The sequence below is a fragment of the Spermophilus citellus genome, assembly GCF_964194105.1.
Source record: "Spermophilus citellus genome assembly, chromosome: 17".
NCBI lineage: Eukaryota > Metazoa > Chordata > Mammalia > Rodentia > Sciuridae > Spermophilus > Spermophilus citellus.
This window is the reverse complement of record NC_138199.1, coordinates 6,576,352-6,602,441: the sequence shown is the minus strand read 5'-3', so window position 1 is coordinate 6,602,441 and position 26,090 is coordinate 6,576,352. Positions and strand designations below refer to the sequence as shown.

Genomic DNA, 26,090 nt, shown 5'->3' with positions numbered 1-26,090 from the left:
TAACAGAGCCTGGCACACAGAAAATACACGACAAAGTTTGCAGTTTATTATGATCCCTCTACAACCATTTTAGTACTCTAAAGAGTCCTGATTACAATTCTGGGCAAAGTGTGATGTTCACCTGAGACTTTAGCACTTTAGAGTATTGCAAACATATAGACAACGGTGCTACATGCAGCAAAGAGAACAGCTGGACAAACGTCTCATTCTCAGACCTACGTGATTTCTAAAACCAGCTACCACTGGCAGATATGCCTGTCCCCCAAGTCGCCCTTACAATGCAAGTTGCTGTCCCATCATAGTTTTAGCAAAGGCCTGTGGGATATGGATCCTGGAACCTAAGAAGCAGGCTCCATTGAGGACAGCGCTGGCTTCTCAGGTTCCTCTCCCAGATCCACAATCCGGATGGCATTTTCTTTCTTGGAAAGCCAGAAGGCCGCATAGACTGGCTCTGAAAATTTGCAGTCAAACTTGTGAACCAGAGTCATGGAATCATATTCTACGCCATAGAAGGAAAGGGTCCCTCCTGGGAAGTTGACATAGATCCCAAGCCTCCGGAAAGGGCCAGCTTTGAGGGGGGTCTCTGTGTCACTGTGCCAGGCTGTGAACTCCTTCCCGTTCCAATGGAGGCTCCAGGAGAAGTTGTTTCCGGAAATGCAACTGTTGCGTTCCTCCCCTTTCCGGTCAATTCCTTTGCAGGTCAGGCCAAAGTAAGTGCCTGCCCCCGAGATCTCTATCTCAAAATAGTACCTGTGCAGGTACAGACTCTGTTGGGACAGCACCTGCCTCCAGTGCAGGAATCTGCTGGGGAGGTCCGGGTAGGGATGTTCCCAGGGTGTGGTGTTGGTGACTTTGCGGTTGTCCTCTTGCAGCCGGAGATACCTATGTGCTGTGTCCGGGTCAAATGTGATATCGTGAGCATCTGAAGAAACACAGAAGGCAAGAAGGCTGTTTCAGGAAATGACAGCTGATTCCGACAGAATGCTTTAAACCCAGATGGTCTCCAAAGCAAGTCTGGGAAAACACCCATCCCCTGATGACCTTTGACCCAGCTGCTATTCCCTTAGGGGAAAAAAAAGGAGGATAAAGATAGAAAACAGGGAGAACACAAGTCACTCCACTTCATTCCTTTCTGAAGCTCAAGTTGCTCAGCATTCACTGTATTATTTGGTGAAGTGAATCAAGAAACTGAATTGACTCATTCATTCAACAAATCTGTGAAGAAAGCCAGGCACTATTCTATCAGTGTTAGCAAAGGTTTGGGGATCTGGGTATAGCTACATTCTATACCTTCACTCATTTAAAAAAAATCTTTGTAGTTATAGATAGACAGCCTACTTTTATTTTATTTGTTTGCTTTTATGTGGTGCTGAGGATCGAACTCAGTGCCTCACACATGCAAGGCGAGCGCTCTGCCACTGAGCCCAAGTCCCAGCCCCAGCCCCACGTTCACTCATTTTTAAAATTATTTGACTAATAATCAGCATGGTGAACTGTCAAATAATTCCCCAAATATATTCTATTTCTAATCCCAGAGAATAATAGCACCTTCCTGCACACAGTTGCAGATTCAAGTCATTCTTGACATGTCTTTTGCCCTCATTCTTAAGCCGCATCCCTCCACACAGACAACAGAAAATTCTGTAGATCTCCACACTTCTCTCCAGCCCTCTGCTTCAACTCCCATGTTAGCCACCACCAAATCTCACCTATACCAGTGCCATAGGCTCCTCATTGGCTGCCCATAATAATTCAAAAGATAATACTATGAATAATACTCATAGTAATGCTCAAAAAAAGGAAAAGTTAATATGTATAAAATACTTTTAAGGCAGAAGAACCTGAATTATAATAGCATATGTTTAATTTCTAATTTAATGTAATGAATAAAGGATTTTTGAGCCAGGCATAGTGGTACATCCCTGTAATCCCAGTGTCTGAGAAGGCAGGAGGATTGTAAGTTTGAGGCCAGTCTAAGAAACTTAGTGAGACCCTGTCTCAAAATTTAAAATACAAAAATTAAAAAAGAAAGGGCTACAACTGACTGCCCCTCAGCTCAATCCTCAGTACCACACACACACAAAAAAAGAATAAAGAGTATTGGGTTCTTTTATTAACATACATCTGCCTATAAAATATAACTGTGCTTCTGTCAGGAAGCAGGAAAGAACAAAGGAAACCACGTGGAAACCGAAACATCCTGGGAAAAAACAGGAGCTGTGGCAAGAACAGGAGATAGTCATCATCATAAGTAAAAACCAGAGAAAAAGGCTGTCCGTGAGTTTCTCCACCAGTGGTCACCCTCAAAAAATGATCAGAAGCAGGGTTCAATGGCATGTTCCAAAAAGAAGTTATAAAAATGAGCATCGGCCACACAGCGTGATCTTTCCTCTGCTAGCAGATGAGATCTGATGAACTGGTTAACCATCATCGAGTGTTTTTTATTTTTCAATTTAATTGTTTTAGTTGACAAAAATTGTACATCTTTAGGGCTGGGGCTGTGGCTCAGCGGTAGAGAGCTCGCCTAGCACAGGTGAGGCTCTGGATTCAATCCTCAACACCACATAAAAATAAATAAAATAAAGGTATTGTGCCCAACTAAAAAAAATAAATTGTACATCTTTACAATATTCAACATAACATTTCAAAATACATATATATATTGTGGAATGGCTAAACCAAGCTAATTAACATCTAATTAACATACGTGCTACCTAACACGCCATATGCATTTCTTTCTTTTGTGTGTGTGTGTGTGTGTATGTGGTGAGAATACTTAAAGTCCATTCTCTCAATTTTTTAGTTCATAATGTATTGTGATTAATTACAGTCACCATGTTGTACAACAAGCTCTTGAACTCATTCTAACATGAAGTATTGATTAGAAATACAGTGCTTCAATTCATAATAGCTAAACTATGGAGCCAACCTAGATGCCCTTCAGTGGATGAATGGATAAAAAAAATGTGGCATATATACACAATGGAATTTTACTCAGCAATAAAAGAGAACAAAATCATGGCATTTTCAGGTAAATGGATGGCATTGGAGAAGATAATGCTAAGTGAAGTTAACCAATCCCCCCAAAACCAAATGCCGAATGTTTTCTGATACAAGGAGGCTGATTCATAGTGGGGTAGGGAGGGGGAACATGGGAGGAATAGACGAACTCTAGATAGGGCAGAGGGGTGGGAAGGAAAGGGAGGGGGCAGGGGATTAGCAATGATGGTGGAATTCGATGGACATCATTATCCAAAGTACATGTATGATGGGGCTGGGGTGGTGGCTCTGTGGTAGCGCAATTGCCTAGCATGTGGGAGGCACTGGGTTTGATTCTCAGCACCATATGAAATAAATAAATAAATAAAATATAGGTCCATCAACAACTAAAAATAAAAAAAAATTTTTAAAGTAGATGGATGAAGACACGAATTGGTGTCAACATACTTTATATATAACCAGAGATATGAAAAATTGTGCTGTATATGTGCAATAAGAATTGTAATGTATTCCACTGTCATCTATTTTTTAAAAAAATCAATAAAAAATACAGTGCTTTTAACAATGTTAACAGAACAGGTCGATTTCTTAGAATGACAAAACAATGTGTTGTGCAATTCTGGCCAAACGAGACTTAAAAGTGAACCAACCATTTGGTATCTGGCCAAAACTCTTAAAAGTGCCAAGATTATTAAAGACACAGAGAAACAGAGGGCTGACCTAGACTGGAGAAGACTAAAGAGATGGAAATATTTGTATTCCTAGGTTGGAATCTGGACCAGAAAAATTGGTGGAAAATTAATGAAACCTAAATAAATTCTATGGATTAGTTAATAGTATTGCAACAATGTTAATTTATTAGTTTTGATCAACGTATTATAGCTACATACAACATTTAGAAAAACTGAGTGAAGGTATACAGAATTCTTTGTCCTATTTTTGCAATTTTTTTCTAAGTTTTAAATTATTTCAGAATAATAATTATTTAATTGAATTTTAAAAGGTGTATTGTTTAGGGATAGTCAAGAGGTTACAAGAACCTGAATCCTATATGAAAAATGGTGGTTCTCACTTGAGCAAAGCATTTCACTGACACCAGCACCTGGGGAAGGGGAAGCTGTTCACAACTTACATTGGAGGAACTCTTTCCTGGTTTGGGGCTCAGGTTTTGAGGTCCGATACTTGCGCTGAATGATGGCAGAAACTTGAGTTTTGATGTCATACTCCTCTAGAAAATCAGAGAGTTGTGAATGCACACCTTCTTGGGTAGTCAAGAGAACTTAAGAAAAGTGCACCCTTCCCTGAGCTTCCTGGGGCTAGAGAGGGAGGGCTGGTGCCTACTAACGTGGAACACACTTAATGGACCACACCACTTTCACGGATGAGATACAATCACCAGAAAAAGATCCCACACTGACTTGAATTTTTACCTCCTAGCACAAGCAGCAGCAATGTGAGAAGCCAGTCACAATGCAGCCCACTGCACAATGTGACTAACTTACCTTCTCCAGATCTTAATTATAAAATAAAGCATACATGAAGTATAATTATAAAAATAAAGTTAAGATATGGTTCCATTAGTCACATGACCTAGCTAAAGGATGGCTTGGAAAATAAGCATTCCCCAATTTACTCTTCCTTGCCTGGCTCTCTATTTCCCCACAGACCATTCCTAGAGACAAAACAATTATAGCCCATGGCCCAGAAAACTCCTCACCTTCTTTGGAGAACTCCTGGAGTTTTTCCTTGTAGTTCTCCAACAGCTGGATTAAGTGTAGGGTGGAGTCGGTGATGACCTTGCGGATGCCTGACAGTTTATCCTTCAGCCCTATGTAAACACTAGGGAAAGCAGTGTCTTCCGTGTTCTTGAACTTGCAGTACTCCTACAAAAAGGAAACGAAGAATTTGCGTCTTAAATTGTTTCTTAAATTGGATTGTTCTCCTTTCTGCATCTTTAAAATGAGTTGATAACATACTTCAAGGAGAAAATGTGTGTATAGTGTCCATCTCAGGTCTAAAAAACATAAAAATAACTTTTTTTAATGCTGCTAGACATTAAAAAGTGGGCCTTTTAAAACTCAAGGGAGAACATGAGCTTTTAAAATCAAGAGGGACCTAATATCCATGAACAGCTCTAATACACAGCCCAGACCGGGAGTCATAAGAATGAGAACATTCTAGCCATGATAGGGCAGGAGGAACTAGCTGCAGTATTCTAAAGATCCACAAACCATCCCTCAAACAGGAATGCTACCTTCTCCTTGTCAATTCAGTCCAATGTGTAGTTTTCTATAAAAATTTTTTCTATAAAAAATTCTTTTACTGTGCTTTCCAGTTTGAAGTGTTTTCATATAGATGATCACATTAAGTCATTTAAGTTCCAAAACAACACGGGAAACAGGAAAGATTGATTTCAGATATAATACATTATCAAAACTCACAGGCAAATGAACATTGAAGAGCAGAATGAATGCAGAAGAACACTTAACAATGAACATGGCTATGACAGAGCCAAGGAATAGAAGAAAAAGTACAAATCAGAAAGTTGATAGGAAGGCACATAAATATTTTAATATTGTAAAAAGATTTGGTTACTATACTCAATAAAAGTAGAATTTTCTCTCAGTGTGGGGAAAGAATAAATTATTCAAAAAATAAACTGTCATTTCAATTGACTCACAGTTTGGGTAAAAATAACTTATCTTTTACCAAAATTAATAACTGTTATCTTATGCTAAAATAGATCTTTAGATCTTATACATCTTAAAGTTTTAATGTAAAAAACAAGTTACAAAAGGAGAAAAGAAAACAAGAAAAAGTGATTTTGATACTCTTTGGGCAGGAGATCTTGGAAGAAACTTGTGACAGAAAGTCAAATTTTTATCCATATTCATTTGCTGCGTTTTGATATTGAAAAGTAGAGACACAAATGAAAAAGGAGACACTATTCAGGGGCTGGGGTTGTGGCTCAGTGGCAGAGTGCTTGCTTCACACATGTGAGGCACTGGGTTCTAGCCTCAGCACCATATAAAAATGAATAAACAAAGATATTGTGTCCATGTTTAAACTAAAAAACATTTAAAAAAGAGAGAGACACTATTCATATTTTTACTATCTTTCTTTGTATGTTTCTCTTTCTTTTACTTATTATGAGAGTTAACCATAAAAGATTAACTATGGCTGTCTTTGGGTACCGGGACTATGAGTAATTTTTTTCCTTCATATTTTTTGTACTTCCCCAATTTTTTCACAATAAATAGTTTATTGCACCTAGAAGGATTTTTATTTTTCAAAAATGCAAGCAATAAAAATTATTTTGTCTTTTGGAAGAAGACTTGCAAATTATTTATTCCAATCTTCTATTTGGATAAGTGAGAAATTTGAGACCCAGAGAGGTTGAATATCTTACTAAAAGCTCCACAGCTTATTTATGATAGATCCAGGATGATTAAATTTACCCCCAACCTACTGTTCCTTTCCTGCAAAATGACATGTTCTTTAGATCTGGTTCAAAAGACACATCTCGTAACGTATAATGATACATTATAGTGGAAAGTTCCTTCCCTCTACTGAGCAGTCCTCAATGACCCAATAGACACAGCTCTGTCTGAAAAACAGCAGGTGTCCAGTTTCATCCCTGCCAGGTAAGTTTCCACACAACTGCCAGGGTGCTTTATAAAATATACTCATCTGCCTTCCTCACTCCCCCTCCCAAAGTCCTTCACAGTCAGATGCCTGCTTGGCCCCACCAGCCTCATCGTCCACCACTATGAGCCCAGCATCTTGTGCTCCATCTCTGTGAAATGCCTTGGTTCCCCAAGCCAGCCATGCTTTCTCAATCTTCTGTGCTTTCGCACATGCTGTTCCCTCTACTTGGAACATACTGCACCTTGAACATGACTTACCTTCTAGGACCTTCCCTGCTCTGAGCAATCCTTCCTACCCCTACCACTGCTGTACTCTGCTGAATCAAGACCTGTGTCTCTGATTCCAATGGAGTTTTATTAAAATGCAGTCACATTCATAGATGTGCCTCAGGCTTAGTAGAAAAAGGATTCTCTGTGGTACAGCTGCATGAATACCTCCACCTCTTCCCTTGCCCCACCCCCCATTTCTGTACCTCCAAAAAGAGGACGGTGTTGCTGATGGCCGCCAACCTCTCCAGCTCCTGCTTGCTTTTCTCCATCTCTACACTCCTGTATTCCAGATGGGTCTTGATGCCATTAGCCTGGTTCAAAGCAGCTTGCTCTTTCTCCTCCAAGAAGAGCATCACATCCGCCTGGGCCTTCCTCACAGCAGCAAGCAGTTCCCCAAACTGCTCTTCAGCTACCACCTTCACCTCTGACACCGACACCTGGCAGGGATGGAGTGAAAGGCATTCAAAAATTCGTTAGTGAGGCATTCAATTTCATGGAAGCTCAACATAAAATATAAATAAATAAATAAACAAACTCAAGAAACCCATAAACGAGGGAACAATGTTCTACAGTAAAAGGAAACCTTTATTCCTGGAGAAAAGATGTACTCTCCTGAAATGTAAGTGCTTCTTTGCTGATTGTTAACTTAGTCTCCTTATCCATTTGATGAGATTGCTATGTGACTTGTGGGATTTCTTTAAGCTCTGACAGTCTGGGTCTGTTAATCAAGTTTATGAAACCAATTTTTTCTGCAAGAGAAATGTCTGTATTCAGTATATTTGATAGTATACTTCAAGAGGTAAATTAATAACTTGACCTTTTTGCACAAATAGATAGTGTGAATCAGCTTTCTCAGCATTTTATTACACCTGGTTAAAATGATCACTGAACAGTCTGAGCCAAAAGCACATCTAAGATCATGGTGTCTCTGCAAAGCACACAGTCCCCAAGAAATGTTTAAAGTATGTGTAGATGACCATGGCACCCAAGCAATTACAGAATGAGCATTATCAATGCAAAATAGAATGCTGCAATAAAACTACAAAACAAAATCAATATTAAGGGTTTGCATGTTGACATGCATGCTTGTGGAACTCTTTCATGAACATCGCTTCTGAATGCCTTCAATTTCTAGCACATTTACAACATCAATCTGAGTTCTAAATGCTGTCTTCTTCTCTTTAATAGTTCTTAAGTATGTAGACAGCTCCCTCTGCATCTGTCCATACTGTATAATGCTCTTAAATTTCATAGATCTTGGATATTCCCTGACCCAACCCCACAACCCCAAGTCCATTCCCTACCTATCTCAAGACTCTCCCATTGTCCCCACCATCCTATCCCATCTGAGATCTTCTGAGCATCCCCTCCAGGTGCTGTTTTCTGTTCCTGATCCCAAGGGTAAGTTCCAGGCCTCTAAAGGGAGTCAAAACAATAGATGCCCTTAGGTTGGGTACTGCAAGGGCACCTCTCTATCCTGGGAGGCAGGGGGAATAAGACTCAGACCCAAAAAGTGAAACTCAATAAGAGAAGAAATCAGAAAAGAAGGGTATGTGGGCCCAGGACATGTGGGGATCTGGAGGTTTGAAGAAAGATGAGAAAAAGAAATGATGATATCAGGTAGGAGGACTTCTGTCGGCTGGGGACCCTGCCTCAAACCAAGACTCAGGAATGCAATCCCAAGAGAATTCATGGTCTCTGATCAGCCTTTGATCCAGTGGCCAAGGAGGAATAAGCAGGGAAAAGGAAGCAATTGGGATGTTCCTGGAAGACGGGAAGGTATGTAGACACTCCCTCCATTCTCATTTTTATGCCAATGTTTCTATCACTTGTTGGCTTATTAGGCTAGGGCAGCTGGACAGAGCTGGTAGGAGGAAGAAGAGACTAGATGGCAGATTTTCTCTAAATTCCTCAAGCCCAAACCAAGAAAAGGCTTCAGACAGATGGCTGTATTGAGAAGCAAGGGTAGCACCAGAGGTAGTTTAGGAAACTCAGAGGAAATCTATTGTTCAGGCTCCCTTTGGAGCTCTGGGATGTTCAGGCTGAGCCTCACTCTGGGCAGAAGGAAGGGCAGCAGGCTGTCCAGGAGCTCCAGCCAGCAGTCATCTCATTAGCATATTAAACTGATGCCCTCTCAGTTTGGAAAGGGAACAGGTCTTAGCCCTTTGGTCACTGGGGGCACTAGGTCAGGAGCACCACCTATATCCCTAATGGACTAAATACAGAGGCTGTCATTGAGCAGGTGACCAAAACAAGATGCCAAACCTACTCAGCAGTTTATGAAGCAACAGTTTACAGATGTTGCCTCCTTGTCATTATAAATACTGTGAATTCTGAGACAATTAATCATAACTGGATTTAAATCTAAATGTCAAAATATGTCTTCATATTATAAATATGAAAGCAAAGATGGAGAAATCTACCTTAGAAGACAGGTGAGATTACTCATTACCTTTTGTGGAGGAGGGGTGGGATAGCTGTTGATGTCTTATCCAAGCTCCACATTAAGGAACATGTTCTAGATCCCTGGCTTACTGCCCTTCCAACCCTATCAGGCTCAGGTATCCAGACTCCATGAATCATAGAGATCAGCAGAGGCTCCCTGCCCTGCCTACTCCTGATCACTACCATAAAACAGGAGGAGGACTAGATATGGGTAGTCACATGAGGTGGGTAAAGAACCCAAATCCATTTACTCTCTGTAATTCCAACATGTAGTTTCCTCATAGAAGTACCATACTGTGAGCTAAGAGGCATAAATCTGAAGACAAAATTCATGATCCACATCCCCTTCCCTGCTACCAGTGAGGAGAGATAGTATAAAGAGGGCCTTGAATGATATTGGTGATTGGCTCCTACTGTAGCCTCTCCTTCCTAAACCTTCCCATTGAGAAACACTTCATTTTTTGCATGTAAATGGAAAGTGTGAAGGATATTATTTACTACCCAAATGATGACAAATAAATAGTTCAGATAGGAGGGGCTACAAACATATCGAAGCAGTCAACAGTTAGTGCTTTATATTTGAGGATGGTGCACATGCCTGTCAGTGTATGAGTCATTCTTAGGTTGAGAGAGCAACATTCCCAGGTTCTCCTGTCCCACCAATCTAAAGGACCCCAGACAAGCCTTATCACATCCCTTGTGCATGAAGGTCATTGTAAAATTACCTCCCCTGGTTACCATGCCATTATGAGAACTGAATAGGGATCAAAGTGTCTAAACATTGAAAAGCTGGAAAAAAGCTAAAATGTGATTCTCTAAGTCATTTGAATCCTGAAAATCAACTATCTCTGAAAGTTTATAAGGATTTAAAAGAGTAATTATCTTTCTTCATTTAATAAAATACTGTGGGCAAGAAAGAGGTTTCATTCTTCAACAACTAATTAGTTATAAACACAAGAGGTGGAAATTATGGGCTGGGGTTGTGGCTCAGCAGTACAGCACTTGCCTAGCATGTGCAAGGTGCTGGGTTAGATCCTCAGCACCATATATTAATTAATTAATTAATTAAAGGTATAAAAATTTGTTTAAAATAAGTTAAAATGGATATATGTATTACATTGGGTGGGTGGGTGGATGGATGGGTGGATGGATGGATAGGTAGACAGATGGATGGACATGTATATAAGTAGGCAAGTGAGTGGATTTGTGGGTAAATAAATGAATGGAAGGATGGATGGATGTATGGATAGGTGGATGGATGGATGAAATTATTCATTCTCAGCATATGAAATGATACTGCTGACTCATTGTCATAGAGTAAGTGTCCAGCAATCTTTTCTAAGTAGTGGTTATCGGCTTGCCACCAATGAAAGCTATTTGTAGAATTGCTTGGGTCCACTTATAGAGTCTATTTGGAAAGTAGCCACTACTAGAGAAACTAAAACCAAGCAGCCTGGTACACCATTGGCCTTATCAAGTACATCCATTTATACCACAGTTCTAAAATCTTTTTTCTGGATGCCAGGACATCAGACTGGTAACACACATGCAGAACATCCTCCCTTGATGGAAGAAGCCAAGATTTTTTATAATTCCTGGAGCTCTAACTAAATACCTCCCTTCTATACACACAGGCACATTCATACACTTTTCTGCTGATCAAGAATGCACATATAAAAATAATGCTGTTATACCATGACTAATCTTGGTTCTACTCTATATTATTAAAAAGCAAACCACTCGCCAGCTTTAAAACTTAAGCAAATTTCATAACAAATCCTGACATCAAAGTGAGGCTGCCTTATAGTTTAGCCAACTATACCTACAATTCTCCTAGCAGAAAAACCCCACTGGGGCTGGGGATGTGGCTCAAGCAGTAGTGCGCTTGCCTGGAATGCGTGCGGCCCGGGTTCGATCCTCAGCACCATGTACAAAGATGTTGTGTCTGCCAAAAACTAATAAATAAATATTGAAATTCTCTCTCTCTCTCTCTCTCTCTCTCTCTCTCTCTCTCTCTCTCTCTCTCTCTCTCTCTTTAAAAAAAAAACCCCACTGGACCTACAAACCCATGTCCCACAACCCCCTATAGCCTGACTGATCCTAAAGCAACATGCAGACATGCTGAAATATAACAGGTGACCCACACCCATCTTACCAAAACAGACTTGTGATTGGCTTGAAGCCTGGCAATGGCATTTTCATTCAACTTGAGTTTCTGCTCCAAGTCTAACTGGGTGTACCGAAGTTCAGCCTGAGAAACAGAAAGGAGAGAGTTAAGAAGGAAGGGGCCCCGTTGTACTCAAAAGTCCACAAGGGCAATGACGCTTTTCATTCCTTAGGTCCCTGCCTTTCTTCCAAGAAAGGGAAAGTTTGACCTCTGAAGCTGATCTCAGAAGCCAGCCTAGAGGTGTGAAGCATGGGCTGTGTGCCAGGACTGTTCTGGGGCTGAACTCAGCACAAACTAGCTAAAATGTACCTGGTTCATACAGTGCTAGATCACCTCTTATCATGCTTACTATACCCATATTAGGTAAAAATTATTATCTCCATTATGTAGATGATAAAATTGAACCATTTACCCAAGGTTAGCAGCTCATTAGTGTAGTTGAGTCTAGACCTTCTGACCCCCAGAACAGCCTAACAAGGAGAGTGAGTGAGCCTTGGAGCCAGACAGCCAGGTAGGGAGTCCAGCTCCTTTATTTAGCAGCAGAAACTTTGGAAAAATTTACTTATGCATGAAAAAGACATTTTTTCCTTATACTCACACTCAACACAGAAAACTTTATGACCAAAATGTGTGTGTGTGTGTGTGTGTGTGTGTGTGTGTTCCCCACACATAGCAGTTCTCACATACTAGCTGGGTTTTCTTCAATTTAATTCAATTCTGAGTTAATTCTGATCATGTCAGATCCACATGATCAGGTCCCATAAGACTGTAACCCCCTACCACCACTTCAGATGCCAATCCAAGTCCAGATGGTGACCCCTGCCTCTGACCAACCAGCTAGAAATCAGAGGTTCCACCACCTGCTCCTCAGGTTCAGTTATTTGCTAGAATGGCTCATAAATTAAGGAAAAATTTTACTTATGTTACCTGTATATTATGAAAGAATACAAGTCATATAGATGGAAGATGCATGGGGCAAGGCATATGGGAAGAAGCACAGAGCTTCCATGTCATCTTTAGGCACTTAGATGTTCAACATTATGGAAGCTCTCAGAACTCTGTTCCTTAGGTTTTTATGGACACTTTATTATATAGAGACACAATTGATGAAATTCTGGCCACCAGTTAACAACTCAACCTTCAGCCCCTTTCCTTCCCCAGAGGTTGGGAGATGGGGCTGAAAGTCCCAAACGCCTAACCAAGTGGTGGGTTCCCTTGGCAAGTTGTCCCCATCCACAGGCTGTCCAGGAGCTCCAGCCAGTAGTCATCTCATTAGCATACAAAAGACACAGATCACTTCAGAGATTCCTTAGGCCAGGCTCCATGGCACACACCTGTAATCCCAGTGGCCCTGGAGGCTGAAGCAGGAGGATTTCCAGTTCGAATCCAGCCTCAGCAACTTAGCCACGCCCTAAGCAACTCAGTGAGACCCTGTCTCAAAATAGAAGATAAAAAGTACTGGGAATGTGACTCAGTGGTTAAGCACCCTGAGAAAAGAAAGGAAAGAATAAAAGAATGAACCCAGACCATGCATCCCAGGCAAGCATTCTATTGTTGAGCCACATCCCCAGCCTTGCAAGGGTTTTTTTTTTTTTTTTTTTTTTTTTTTTTTTTTTTTTTTTTTTTTTTTAAGAGAGAGTGAGAGAGGAGAGAGAGAGAGAAATTTTTTTAATATTTATTTTTTAGTTTTCGGCGGACACAACATCTTTGTTGGTATGTGGTGCTGAGGATCGAACCGGGCCGCACGCATGCCAGGCGAGCGCGCTACCGCTTGAGCCACATCCCCAGCTCCTTGGGTTTTAAGAGCTATATATGGGGGCTGGGGATGTGGCTCAAGCGGTAGCGGTAGCGCGCTCGCCTGGCATGCGTGCGGCCCGGTTCGATCCTCAGCACCACATACCAACAAAGATGTTGTGTCCGCCGAGAACTAAAAAATAAATATTAAAAAAAAATTCTCTCTCTCTCTCTCTCTCTCTCTCTCTCTCTCTCTCTCTCTCTCTCTCCTCTCTCTCTCTTTAAAAAAAAAAAAAAGAGCTATATGTGTCAAGAAATGTGGCCAAAGATCAAGCATGTATTTCTTATTATTTCAGAACTTAATGCCTCTAAATTTTCATATCTTCACTCTATGAAATGGAGATAAATAAAGTGCCTGCTTCCTAAGATTGTAAGATAATGAATTAAACGAGATAATGTATGTAAATAAGAACTTGGATTGCTTCTTAGCCTTTTGGCTAAGATCAAGTATAAAAAGAGCTTGGTATAGTACCAAGCATGTTGAAAGTGCACCCTAAGTGTCAGTGGTTGTCTTTGAGATCCTCCTCCTCCTCATTATCATCCATCTTACTAGTATGGCTGATTTCCCTTCATACTCTGTGTTTGCTCCTGGAGGCAGGTAGAGGCAGGTAGAGCCAGCCCTTGCCACTCCAAACCCTCCCCCAAATCCTCCCTCCCTCCCCTTACCACAGCCCCACTGCCACTCCAGCCAAAGCAAGTGCAAGTGTTTGCCTGCCTTGACCTTGCCTCCTGGGACTCCCTAAACAACGTCTGCCAGAAAGTCTGCCTGGCAGAAAATCTAAGACTTTGCCAACTTCCAAGGCCCTGTCACTTCCTGCTTCCACAAGGGCATGAGATAGAAAAAAGAAGTAATAATAATAATAAATAATAAGCAGCTTTCAGTATTTTTAATAGCTTCTGTCTGCATTTAAAGCTGTGAGTCATTATGCCCCAACAGACCTCAAAGTGCATAAATGAAGTGCATAAATTAATTCTCCCAAGGAAGCCTGGGGGTTCCAGGCTCCCCAGTGGGGAACACAGCTACAGGTAGAGCAGTCCCTTCACAAGTACACTCTGCAGAAGGCTGGTAACCTTTGACCAGTCTCTAGGGAGCCCCATGGCTTCTCACTCCTAATACCTGGGACCTAATGCCTAGTAGTAGAGAATGAGAAAGAGTCAGGGGGAAATATTGGGGGAAATCTTGGAATCTTATATAGGGACCCATTCTAGAAGAAAGGGGAAGAACATGAACTGTTTGTTTGAAAGAATTGAAAGACATAACAGAACACACCCTAGCAACCAGCTCATACAACATGGCACCTTAACAGCAGCAACGTGAGTTAAAGCAGTTGTTCCCAGTCATGTCCTAAGGAGACACCCAGATATCCAAAGAGGGGCTTCTCCTCTATGTCTGCAGACTACCATAAAAGGAGAAAAGGGCTGCTAAGTACTGAACCGGGATCTCTCTGAGTGAGTCACTCCAAGGGAAGGCACTCCCAATTACCACAAAAGGTGGGGCCAGTTGGGAGATTCGTATATCCAGTTATTCCTGTTCCTAGAAAATGATGGGTTATCTCAGACTCTGGTTTCAGGGTTTCCCAAGATCAGCCATGCACACATGGCCAGGGTGGGCCCTGCCCATACCCTACCCAAGTGCAGAACAGTGGTACCTATGGGCATAGATGACCTTCTAGCAAAGGGCACAAAGAGACCTGCACGCTTCATCAAGGTATTGGAAAAATGTACAAAAGGCACAATATTTGGGGTCTGCAGACTTGTTTCTTGCTGGCTGTATAATCTTGTCAAATCATTTAGATTCTCCTCTGGTACAAGGTCACAGAAATATGTTGACTGAATATTTCCTTCTTCTGTCTACAGAGCAAAGGGAACATCCAAAGCTTGGTGGCTGGGGATAGGTTAGAGATGCAAAGGGGAAGAACTGAGAAAATGAGAAGAGAGACGAAAATTCCAGATGGAGTCAGTTCTCTTGTATTTCCAACCATGTGAGGTTAGCCCTCTAGAGACTTATCTTTGTAATCACGAGAATTTTACCTGGATATTGATTCCATTCCTCAGTTAATTGATCAGGACCTATTGCATGCCAATTCAGTCAACTGAAACACTCACTATCTGTCCTTGGAAGGCTTATAGCCTGGTAGGCTACTTATGAAAAATCAAGTTACATCAAGCACGGTGGCACACATACAATCCCAGCAGTGTGGGAGGCTGAAGCAAAAGGATCACAAATTTGAGGCTAGCCCAGGCAACTTAGCAATACCCTGTCTCAAAATTTAAAATCTGTATCTATATCTATATATCTATATCTATATTATATATAGATATTATATCTATATCTATATATGGCTGGGGATATAGCTCAAAGGTAGAGGTTCCATCCTCATTCTCGGAAAAAGTTGGGGGTGGGAGGGAAGAAAGAAAGACCAAGTTACATATACTGAATCCAAGGCCTTCTTTACAATTGCTAAAAGAAATTTTCATCCTGAGTGTCTGCATATTATTATTATCCACCTACTGGCTACCAGCAATCAGACTCTGAAGAATGCTGACTAACTACTCCCAGGTAAGCACAAAGACTTTTGGCTCTCTGATACTTGGCTCTTACTCTACATGGAGACTGTGACCATGGTCAGCATCCAGTCCTGAATTTTCTAGAACCAAAACTGAGGTTGAAGGTAGTGGCCTGGTACAAGTGGGGTCTCCAAAGATCTAAGGCCAAGCTCAACTCATATCTTCTCCTTCAAGAACCCTACCCTAACATTCCCAGCAATGGCTGCCTCCTTTGAACAATGCAGCACTTGCAGTGTGCCAGCCCTTTAGCACTCTGTGAAGCCATGGTAAGTGCCTTGGCTTCCTGGCTAGATTCCAAACTCTGGGAGGTTGTGGACTGGGCAGCTTAGCACTTAGCCACAGACTTCATAATGTATGATAAGCATGAAGAACAGGAAAGAACCACACGGGACAGAATAGACAGGAAAGGTGGTCACAGGAGTCCAAATTTTACCCTGCTTCTCATAAACATGGGGTCTCATTTCCATGGTGCCAAGTTTGAGATTCAGCAATGAGAGGAGTTAGCAGGAGCCAGACAAGACCAGTTGCTTTTAAGAGGAAATGGGTCTGGGGGCAAAGGGAAGGGCTGAAGTCCCCACTAGGTATAGCTGGGCTCTCAAATCCCAGCAGGATAGAAAACATCATCATCAAAGAACATCCACCTCTCAAAGCCCACAGGTTTTGCCCAATGGTCTAGATATTGCTAACCACAGGAACTTCAGAAAAAGCTAACTTGGCAGCTGAGAAATGTCAATCACTCTGTAGATCCCCAGCAGGATCTCAGTGCTTTCTGTCCCCCTAGATGAACCTGCCATTACAATTTCCTGTACACAATGCCTGCCTGAATAATGATTAGCCCACTCCAAAGTGACCTTCAGAGAGTAACTGCAGTAGGCTTGGGCTAGCTGAAAGGAACCCTAGGTTTAGGGAACCTTAATGATAACTGATAATTCTTTCAAAACAATCACAGTGGAGCTAGAAGCTTAAGCTTCTTAAGCCATCAAGGTCCCATGTCTTCTGGGCTGTTTGCTTGGGCTCCTTGTAAGAAATCCTTTGGTCCTAAGATTTGGTGGAATTGCATAGAATGTAGCTGCACTCACAGAGTAAATTTGCTCTCCAAGCTGAAAATGAGGACACAAGGTAGAAAGGACATAAGATCTCGGTAGCAGACCAGAAAGCAGGGGGATCAGTGTTACAGGGCTGCCACACTGTAACTATAGCCATGACTGCTTTTCAGCCCCCAGACTACCTTAGAGCCCCTCACCCAATTGCCTTTATTTTACTTTACCCAGCTCTTTCCTAGGATATCTGCATTTGGAGTTTTGCCCAGCTCTCCTGCTCAAATTTCTATCACCCTAAGTCTCTGTGGCATTCTAGATGCAGTACATTTAACATTTATATTGTATCCGTGTTGTACCAGGCATAGAACATTTCTGAAGGAAACAAAGTACAGTTAAGAGGAGGCAAATACAGGGATTGGGGATGGGCTGGAGACCTCTCTTCCCACTAAAATCGATTTGGGTAACATTGTTATTTAACAACTCCGTGTATCATTTTCCAGTTACAAAATAATAAAATTCCAGCCAAGCATTGGCTCAAGCCTGTAATCCCAGCAGCTCAGGAGGCTGAGGCAGGAGGATCTTGAGTTCAAACCCAGCCTCAGCAACTCAGCAAGACCGTTTCCCTAATAAAATATAAAAAAGGGCTGGGAATATGGCTCAGTGGTTAAGTGCCCCTAGGTTCAATCCCTGGTACCAAAATAAATAAATAGAATAAAACTCCTATATTATACCCAAAGGGAATAACAATACACTTTGTCTTAAAATCTCTACCATATGTATGGCCAATTTTTGGAGTAAAACATATCAAAAAGGTAAAGTTACACTGTTGTAATTTTGGAGTCCTTCCTTCATGTCCCTCCAGTAGGATGGCTTTCCAGAAACTTCCATGCCTCGCTGCATCACTTAGTCAACTGTATGAACTGAGACAAATGTGGTGGAGATAATAAGAGTTTTCACCTCACAGTTATTTGAGAATTGGACAAGAAGAGCCACAAAAATTCATTTTAAAAAATACTCAGTATTTTGACAATACTCAATGAAGACTATTTTCCTTAACTATGTGGAGATTTTTTCCTTTGATGTGTATATTTGTTGCTCTCTCTCTTAGTCTGACATCCTTGGTCACAGGAAACACTGGAAACAATTAAATGACTTCCCAGGCAGGAAGCAGTGACTCATTGACAAGTGGAATTCAGAGCTCTCCAAAACAACTCCCACCAGCACTAGATAAAATATGTGTCTAGGGATAGATATAGAGGGGGTGCTCTGGTGTGCAAACCCTCTTTCCCAGAAACCTCTTTCCTTTACTGCCCAGGAGCATTTGCCAAGAAATTACTGTAAACATGCCAGCCATGCATTTGGGAAGTTGCTGCAGGTATGAATATAAGAAATGTGGGACAAAAGTCAACTGTACTTCCCTACAGGAAAAAAAAAAAAGTAAGAAAAAGTGTTCATGGAAAGTCAAAGTGGGAGAAACAGAGCATATAAACTTGCTGAATCAATTCCCAAGGATTTCTCTAGGTCCTCAGCTTTAAGACAAAGGTAAGTTAGATATTTCACAATTGATGCCTTTATCTGATAGAAGTAAAATTACAGGCTCTGAGCACAGTATTCTTAGTTCCTCCTGATACTCTACCTGGTGAGGAACTTTCATTTTCCGTAAGTTAACCCATTCTTGACATTACACCCAGACCTGAGTGTCAAATTCTATTACCTTAGCATTTTTTCAAGCTCTTGGATTTCACACTGATTATCTCTAGCAGGACACTTTTCACTAGTCTTTGTTTAAGATAAAGGGAAAAAGAAAAATTAGGGGAAAGATTTATACTTTTCTCTTGAATTTCTGCCAAGGTGGGTGTTTTATTAATTAACAGTATACGTGCCATGTAATTCCCTCCAGAGAGAAACATCTCCTCTGAGCCCCACAACTTCTACAAGCTACATGAAAAACAGCAGGAAACGCAGAGAGAAGCAGAGACAGACACAGAGGTAGCACAACAACAGGGAGACAAGGAGAGGACAGAGTGACCTACTTCATTTTTCAAATCCAAGGGCAACAGATTCTTATGCTGCACGAACAGCCAGGAGCTATGGCTAATTTCCTTTTTCTGTACATGCAGAGCACAGAAGTGACATCAGCAGAGCAAAGGATTGTGGTGTGGCTGGGCTTCCCCAGGCGAGCACCATGTCCCATTGCCCTGTCGCAGCTGGACAGACCCCAAGCACTCACCTCCTTATCTCTGCGGGCAGCATCCAGGGAGACTGTAGTGTGGTCCTTGTGTTCATCCTGGCTACATTCCTGGCAAATGCACTGCTGGTCACTGCAGCAGAAGGCAACCAGAGGGCTGTGGTGGGCAGAGCAGGTGGGTATGTCTCGGTCCTTTGATGGCTCAGTCAGCTGGTGGCTGTGCAGCTTACTGTTCTCCTGATGAGGACGCAGGTGCTCCTCACAGTAATTCACCATGCAGGTGAGACAGGACTTCACTGCCTTCACCTTACTGATTCCAAGGCAGAAGTCACACAGTATGTCCTCCTCCCCATCTTCACCGGGTGCCCCTGACTCTGCAGAGGAGCTGCCCTCTCCCTCTGTCTCCTCCACAGCTCTCCCGGGGGAGCCCAAGTCCTCTTCTTCTGTGGGGCTGACAGACCCGGAATCTGAGCTGAGAGGGGCCAGAGGGTGAGCGGTGACGCCAGGCAATGGCCCTGGGGCCATCAGATCCAGTTCAGTCATCCTGGAGGCTCTGCCGCGTAAGCTGGCTTTCCTCTGCCTCTTGGCCCAGGATCTGTGCAGCCCAAGTCAGCCCAGAGAACCACGCCTACATGATTACAGCTGCCCCAAGATTTTAACTGTTTACTGCCTCTGGGAGGAAGCTCAGTTACTCATAACTGCACTTTGGGCTTGGATAGCAGCCACCAGCAGTGACAAGGCGGCTAGATTACACTGGCTCAGGAAGTCTCCTCGCTAGCTCATACCCCTCCTCAAGTCCAACCCTGAAACTTCTATTGTTAGGTGAATCATTCGTCCCCCATAGGCTCTGCAGAAGACCATGTGTGTCTGTGGCTGCTCTAGAATCACTGGAGATTCCTGAGCTCTGTCGTAAGCCTGTGTGGCTTTGAGTGTTTTCACATCTCAGAACTGGGCATGAGGCAGCTAGCAGAAACTCATGGAAAAACCAAATGAGCCCTCTGACTTAGACTGGGGCATAGCTCAGTGGTAGAGTACTTGCTTAGCAGGCAAAAGACTGCGGGATTTCCCACAACTGCAACCACAAACCACCTGGCTTCACTTGTTTCAAGATACTTGCTTTTAGTTGACTTTAAAAATCACTAATTTTGGAAAGCCACAAAGCTGAGCAACATATTATTTGTCTCCCACTAGCTGTGCTGTAGATAATACCTCGGATGAATGTGTCCACATGTTGACTTGAAGGATATCAGCTCCTAGAAGCCCTCCTCTTGGCTGCTGAATTTCCTCCTGTAATGCAAAGCAAGAAAGTGCAGTTGGCTCTGCACCCATTGTTCTGTATGCACAGTCCCCACCAGCTGGAAATCAAAACTATCAGGAAAGAAGTTGTGTCTCTATGGACAGATACTTCTCACATTATTGTTTCCTGGATCTTACAGTATTACAGAGAATGACACTGCCCTTTCATTGTATTAGGTGTCAGAAATCATCTAGTGAAATGGAAGTGATACAGGTAGAAGATATGCAGTGTTTAGATGCAAATATTCTGTCATTTTTTGTGAGACCTGAGCATGTGTGGACTGTGGTGTTTTCGGCAGTCTGTGAACAAATTCCCCTTGGATTTCTTGTGACATTTCTGATTTCTGGACTTGAGAGTCTTCAGGACTTGAGTGTGAGTCAGCCCCCTGGGGATGTGGTAGGTGGGCAGTTGGAGATGTTGTGCAGAACTTCAGTAATGGCTTATAAGGCCACATCCAACACTACAAGCAGGAGCAGAGAAGGAAACCCTTTCCCCATGTGTTAAGCTTAACTCTTGTCTTATCCAAAATCATGACTTGCAGAAATTGAGTCATCCCAAGAAGTTTGGATGTTCTAGGGAGCATAGGATGTCATTCTATTTTGTCTCTGCATTATGATGTGTTACCAGCTGGGAGCTTGAAGATATATTTAGGCCATGGAGTCTCCTTCCGGGGGAAGGGGCTTTTCAAAGTGGCCCTTGTCCATGTTTCACCTGCTTCCCCAGGAGAATAGAACAAAAATGTTCTCAGAAGTTGGTCCCTGATCTTGGTCTTCCAGCTTCCCAAGTTTGAGAAATAAAATCTGTGCTATAAATTACCCAGTCTCTTGTATTCTGCCATCACAACATGAACAATGCGAAGAAAGTCAATCAGCAATCTCCCTGATGTTTACATTGTGGTTGTCTACACCAAACACACACTTTGTGATTGAACCATTTTTGAAGTGCACACTTAGTTGAGTGTCATTAAGCATATTTGTGTTGTTGCCTAGCCATTGCCACCATCCATCTCCAGAACTCACATGGACATATTCTTGCCATCAATACTGAATTCAGCTCCCCTCCCCAGGTCCAAGACTTCTACTTTATGTTTTTATGAAGCTGATTATTGGGAATCTGAGATAGGTGAAATCCTAAAAAAAATGTGTCTTTATCTGAACACCATCATTTTCAGTGGGTGCATTTCACCCCCACTCCTGGGTATATCAAGTCCACTGCCAATTCTGCAGGGTCTCAATTGGACTCTGAGTGACAGTCAGTGGTGACTGTGCACATGAGCTGTCTGTCCATGTCAGTAGGCAGCTGTGATCCCAGGATCTAGGGTCATGGGTCCCACCCAGCCTATGAGACCCCTCCTGCCTCAGGTCTTTGCAGGTCAGTGTGCACCAAGGCCCTGTGCCTGGTAGTTTCTGTTGCTGATGGGAGGATGTGTCTTGAGCAGGGTGCAGGGCCATCTGGGTGGCATAGAGGACTCTGGATTCATGTGACCAGGCATTGTGTCATGGGTCATGATGGACTACAAGTAGAAGCGATACCTGGATTCTCCTGGGATCTGAGCAGGGCCAGCCCATGTGCTGAGAATTATTGTGGCTTCCTAATAAACAGGGCCCCAGGATCCCAGGGGAAAGCGCAAATCCAGAGCCAGTGGAACCTTCAGTGTCTTTGAGAGCACTTTCTGGGTTGGAGGCCGGGAAACATGGATGTGATGAATCTGATGTAGTTAAAAAAAAAAAAAGATAATACCTCTGACAAGTGGGTCATGATGATAATGGTTACCTAGGTTACTTTTCTGGGACTTGAAGACCACTTTTATTGAAACCATAGACTCTTCACTTGTGCCTGCACAGGTGTCTGAGCTTTTGATATCAGAGGGCCAAAACTCCACCTTTAGATCACACTAATGCTAACATTTTCTGAGCAAAGGTCTTTTCCTTCCCATATCTTTCATTGGTGCATTATCATTATACACAATAGTGATATTTATTGTTACATATTATTATGTTATATCCATGTACAATAGAACAATATAACTTGGTCAATATCATTACCCGGTATTCTCCTTTCCCTCCCCTTCTGCCTACCCCTGGTCACTTTCCTCTAGCCTATTGGTCTCTCCTTCATTTTCATGAGACCCCCCACACACACACACACATTTCTTTTCCTTTTTTCTTCTCTATCTTCCACATATGAGAAAAACATACCACTCTTGACTTTATGAATTTGGCTTCTTTTGCTTAACATAATACTCTCAAGTTCTATCCCTTTTACTACAAATGGCATAGTTTCATTCTTATTTATGGATGAATAAAACTTCACTGTCTATATAAACCATATTTCTTTATCCATTCATCTATTTATGGACACGTAGGCTGGTTCCTGGGTATACCAAGCCTTTGGTCTGTCTCTTTGAAACTCTCCTAGAGGGTTGTGATACTGGTTTTGGAAATCAGCATCAGGTCCTCATTCCAGGGTATTGAAGATTAAACACCTGAGGCAAGCATAGAAAAAAAAATTTTTTATTTAAAAGACAGAATAGAGATAGTAGACTCCTCCAGAGAAGAACAGGGACCCGGAGCTGGTGCCCAAGAGAGTAGGGGGTGTGTCTTGCTTTTTCACACAACCCCCACCTTATTTCTTTCCTGCCCCAAAGCAGAAAAAGAGCCACTCAGAAGGTAACTGCTTGTGCTGGGAAGTGGGATCCTTTCTCCTTCCCCTCTCCTGGAGGTGTTAACAAGGGGTGAGGGGTGGTGTGCTATCTGGAGGTTAGCTTTAGCCACCCCATTTCCTTTTCTTTGAATTGATATTTAGCCTCCATCTTTCCTACCCAATCATTTATTATCTATGCTGACTACCTCTCCGTTGTCCCTATCTCAGTTGGATGTGTAGGTCAGAGCCCTTGCCTAGCATGCCAGGTCCTGAGTTTCATTCCCAGCACCACAAATTTAATAACTGCTAAGAGCCACGGCTCTTAACCCTTTTTACTCTAAACTTTTTAAATTTGGATTCATCGGGACTTAGTGCTGCGGAAAGACATTTGTATCCAAAAAACGTACATAAGCCTAAGGTACTTTGGAAGGATATTCTGACAGGACAATGGAAAGGTCCTGACCCAGTGATTGTCTGGAGTCGGGGGTCTGTTTGTGTTTCCACAGGGAGAACAGCAGCTGATTTGGATTCCAGAGAGACTAACCAAAACAATTTCTACAGACCAAAAAGAAGATGATTTGACTCAAATCCATAACAGCTGATATCCAGAGCTCCAGCTTGGCCATTCTTACATCTGCGACAGTGATTAACCAGGATGCTTTTTTCAATATCTATTTTATTATTGCTTTTTCCCACATCATAAAGTTTTATTTTATTTTTGAGCTCATACAGACCTAGGTTAATGTTTTTCTGATCAGTTTTATTTTTTGACTGTGGAGTTTTTAAACATTACAATAGAGATTTCACCTATGTAAAGCTACAAGGCCTTTACTATTGTCTTATGTGTTGTACGTTTGTGTGCACACTTCTGTTTTGTGTTGTATGTCTGCATGTGCGTATGTCCATATATCATATATGAGGAGCGCTCGTGAATAAATGGATCCAATTTTTTTATTATTCACATGATTTTAATGGTTTAATTTAAATTGGGTAAACAGCTGTTGAAGACTGTTTTAATATGTGTACAAATAAGCAGGTTAACAGATCTGTTTGTTTACTTTCACCTTTCCTTTTCATTATATTTAATAATTCTGTTCAGGATAATGTAAATTGTTCAAAAATTGTTTTCTTAGTACCTGTTGAAATGTTACATAATTTTTTTTTTATCATCATTGTCAGAATTCCTACCTTCATCCCAGTGCCGGTGAAGACAAAGATGAAACCAAACTACAGTTTCTTCGATAGTTATCACAACAAACTGTATAAACTGATGCATCAATGAATAATAACTCAATAAGTAATGCTCAGTCAATGAGTCGATTTATTTTGGGAGGAAATGGACATATTGATAGATTCCTCCGCTTTGAACTGCTTACAAAACTTACCTGGACTATGTATCACTTGTATGCTTTATGATCTATCTGTTGATGCAGCAAATTGTGGTAGTACTGGCGTATCTTTGCTGATGTGTCACCAATGATGCAATTTTTCCTAAGGAGCTGTCAATTGGCTTGGTGTCATGACATTTCTGTATCCTCCTCCCTTCTACTAGTGATGATCTAATTTGGGGGGCCAACAGAGGTGAGGCAAAGAACCTCACCCCCCCACCGGCACCAAGGCCAAATTTGGGGGCCAACAGAGGTGAGGCTAAGAACCTCACCCTCCCCCACTGGTGTATAGGCCTATCCACAAGCATGGCTATATGCTGGACCGGTAGTCAGTGAATGGTATGATCCAATTGCAGTGGTATCAACCTAAGACAGGAGGTTGACGCCTAGAGGTCAGTTCATCTGATGACGGATAAGAACCATATGTTGAATTGGACAAACCTAACAGGCATGGTCCCTAGCCACATTGCTTGTTGCTTAATTAAACAGAAGGGGGGAGATGCTAAGAGCCACAGCCAAGTAATATGATGCATGGCATTTTTGGTTGAAAGGTGAAGCCAGCAAGCCATTGAGATGATATGATTATGTTAAGATCTGCATTCATATGGATATTGGACTCCTGCTGTCCACCTTGGCCTGCTATGGGACTCCTGGAGAGTTCCCATTGGTTGGGGAAGTGTGGTAGGAGGGAATTCCAGAGGAGGGACTTCCTGTTGGGGTCAGGGAGAACGGCCGCGTGGGTCGGTCGGCAATCATCCTGGGAGCCTACGGGGCATTGGCTGCAGTTTCAAAAATAAAGTTTGTTCCTGCTTGAGTGGCTCGTGATGTTGTGCCCAGCCAGACTGCGGCAAATAACCTCCTTGGATGTTTTTTCCCCATATGTGATTCTCCTGAGTCATGCAGAGCTGTGATTCACAAACATAGATAATATTTATCCATCATACTGCAGAAATCAAGAAAAATCAGTTCATCAGACCGAGAAAAATAAATAGGTCACAATACTGAATTTGATTAATTAAAGATGTTGTACTTCACCTAGGCTGTATCCTTTCCCTTTTTCTGAACTTGTCCTATCATATATAAAATAACACTAATAGTAGTAGGAGTGAGGGTATCTTAAAGAGTTACTTCTGAGTCAGTTGTCTAAATTCATTTTGCAATTTTTCTGGTAAAATCCCAGTCTGAGGGCCACCGAGAGTGAAGTTGCATCATTCTTCTGGGAACCAGCCCAGTACTTTACTAGCTAACCTTTGGGGGTAGACCCTGTGGACCCCTGGCCTGGGGTCACTATCAGCAAACTGGTCTCTAGCCCTACTTTTCTTCTAATTTAAGAAATCAGTTTCTTGAATTGCTTTAGTAATTAGATATTGCTGGCAAAACAATGGGAAAAAAAATGGAGAGAACAGAAGAGCATTAAAGACTTTAGGGATCATTGCTCTTAAACTCAAAATATGGCATTCCTTTATGGGGGTGGTGACTGACCTCCACAGGAAAGAGGAGGCATCCCAGGGCTTCATACATGCTTTCCCTTTTCAAAGACAGGAGGATATAAATATGAGTACAGAAGGCAAGGCTGCCCACTCCACAGGAAAGGAGATAAGGCCTGTCTTGCTCAACACATAGCAAAGAGCCCAAAGGATGCC

General features: G+C 42.1%; 1 protein-coding gene across 1 annotated transcript; it reads right to left on the bottom strand.

Annotated features, from left to right (window-relative positions):
- On the bottom strand, positions 1–19,766 carry TRIM16 (tripartite motif containing 16). Its single transcript, XM_081272218.1, has 6 exons — positions 19,162–19,766; positions 11,518–11,613; positions 7,121–7,354; positions 4,718–4,883; positions 4,133–4,228; positions 1–922 (listed from the first exon to the last, which is right to left on the bottom strand). The coding sequence occupies exons 1-6, from the start codon at positions 19,660–19,662 to the stop codon at positions 339–341; spliced, it is 1,677 nt and encodes a 558-aa protein (XP_081128344.1). The 5' UTR covers positions 19,663–19,766; the 3' UTR covers positions 1–338.
- Positions 19,767–26,090: the final 6,324 nt, after the last annotated feature.

What these genes read in the sequence shown, in the direction of transcription:
- TRIM16 (XM_081272218.1), bottom strand. Translation starts at nt 19,662, where the DNA reads ATGACTGAACTGGATCTGATGGCCCCAGGGCCATTGCCTGGCGTCACC. An exon ending in CTGCCCGCAGAGATAAGGAG is followed by an intron (nt 11,614 to 19,161) that starts GTGAGTGCTTGG and finishes TCTGTTTCTCAG; the next exon opens with GCTGAACTTCGGTACACCCA. An exon ending in CCAGGAGTTCTCCAAAGAAG is followed by an intron (nt 4,229 to 4,717) that starts GTGAGGAGTTTT and finishes CTGATTTTCTAG; the next exon opens with AGGAGTATGACATCAAAACT.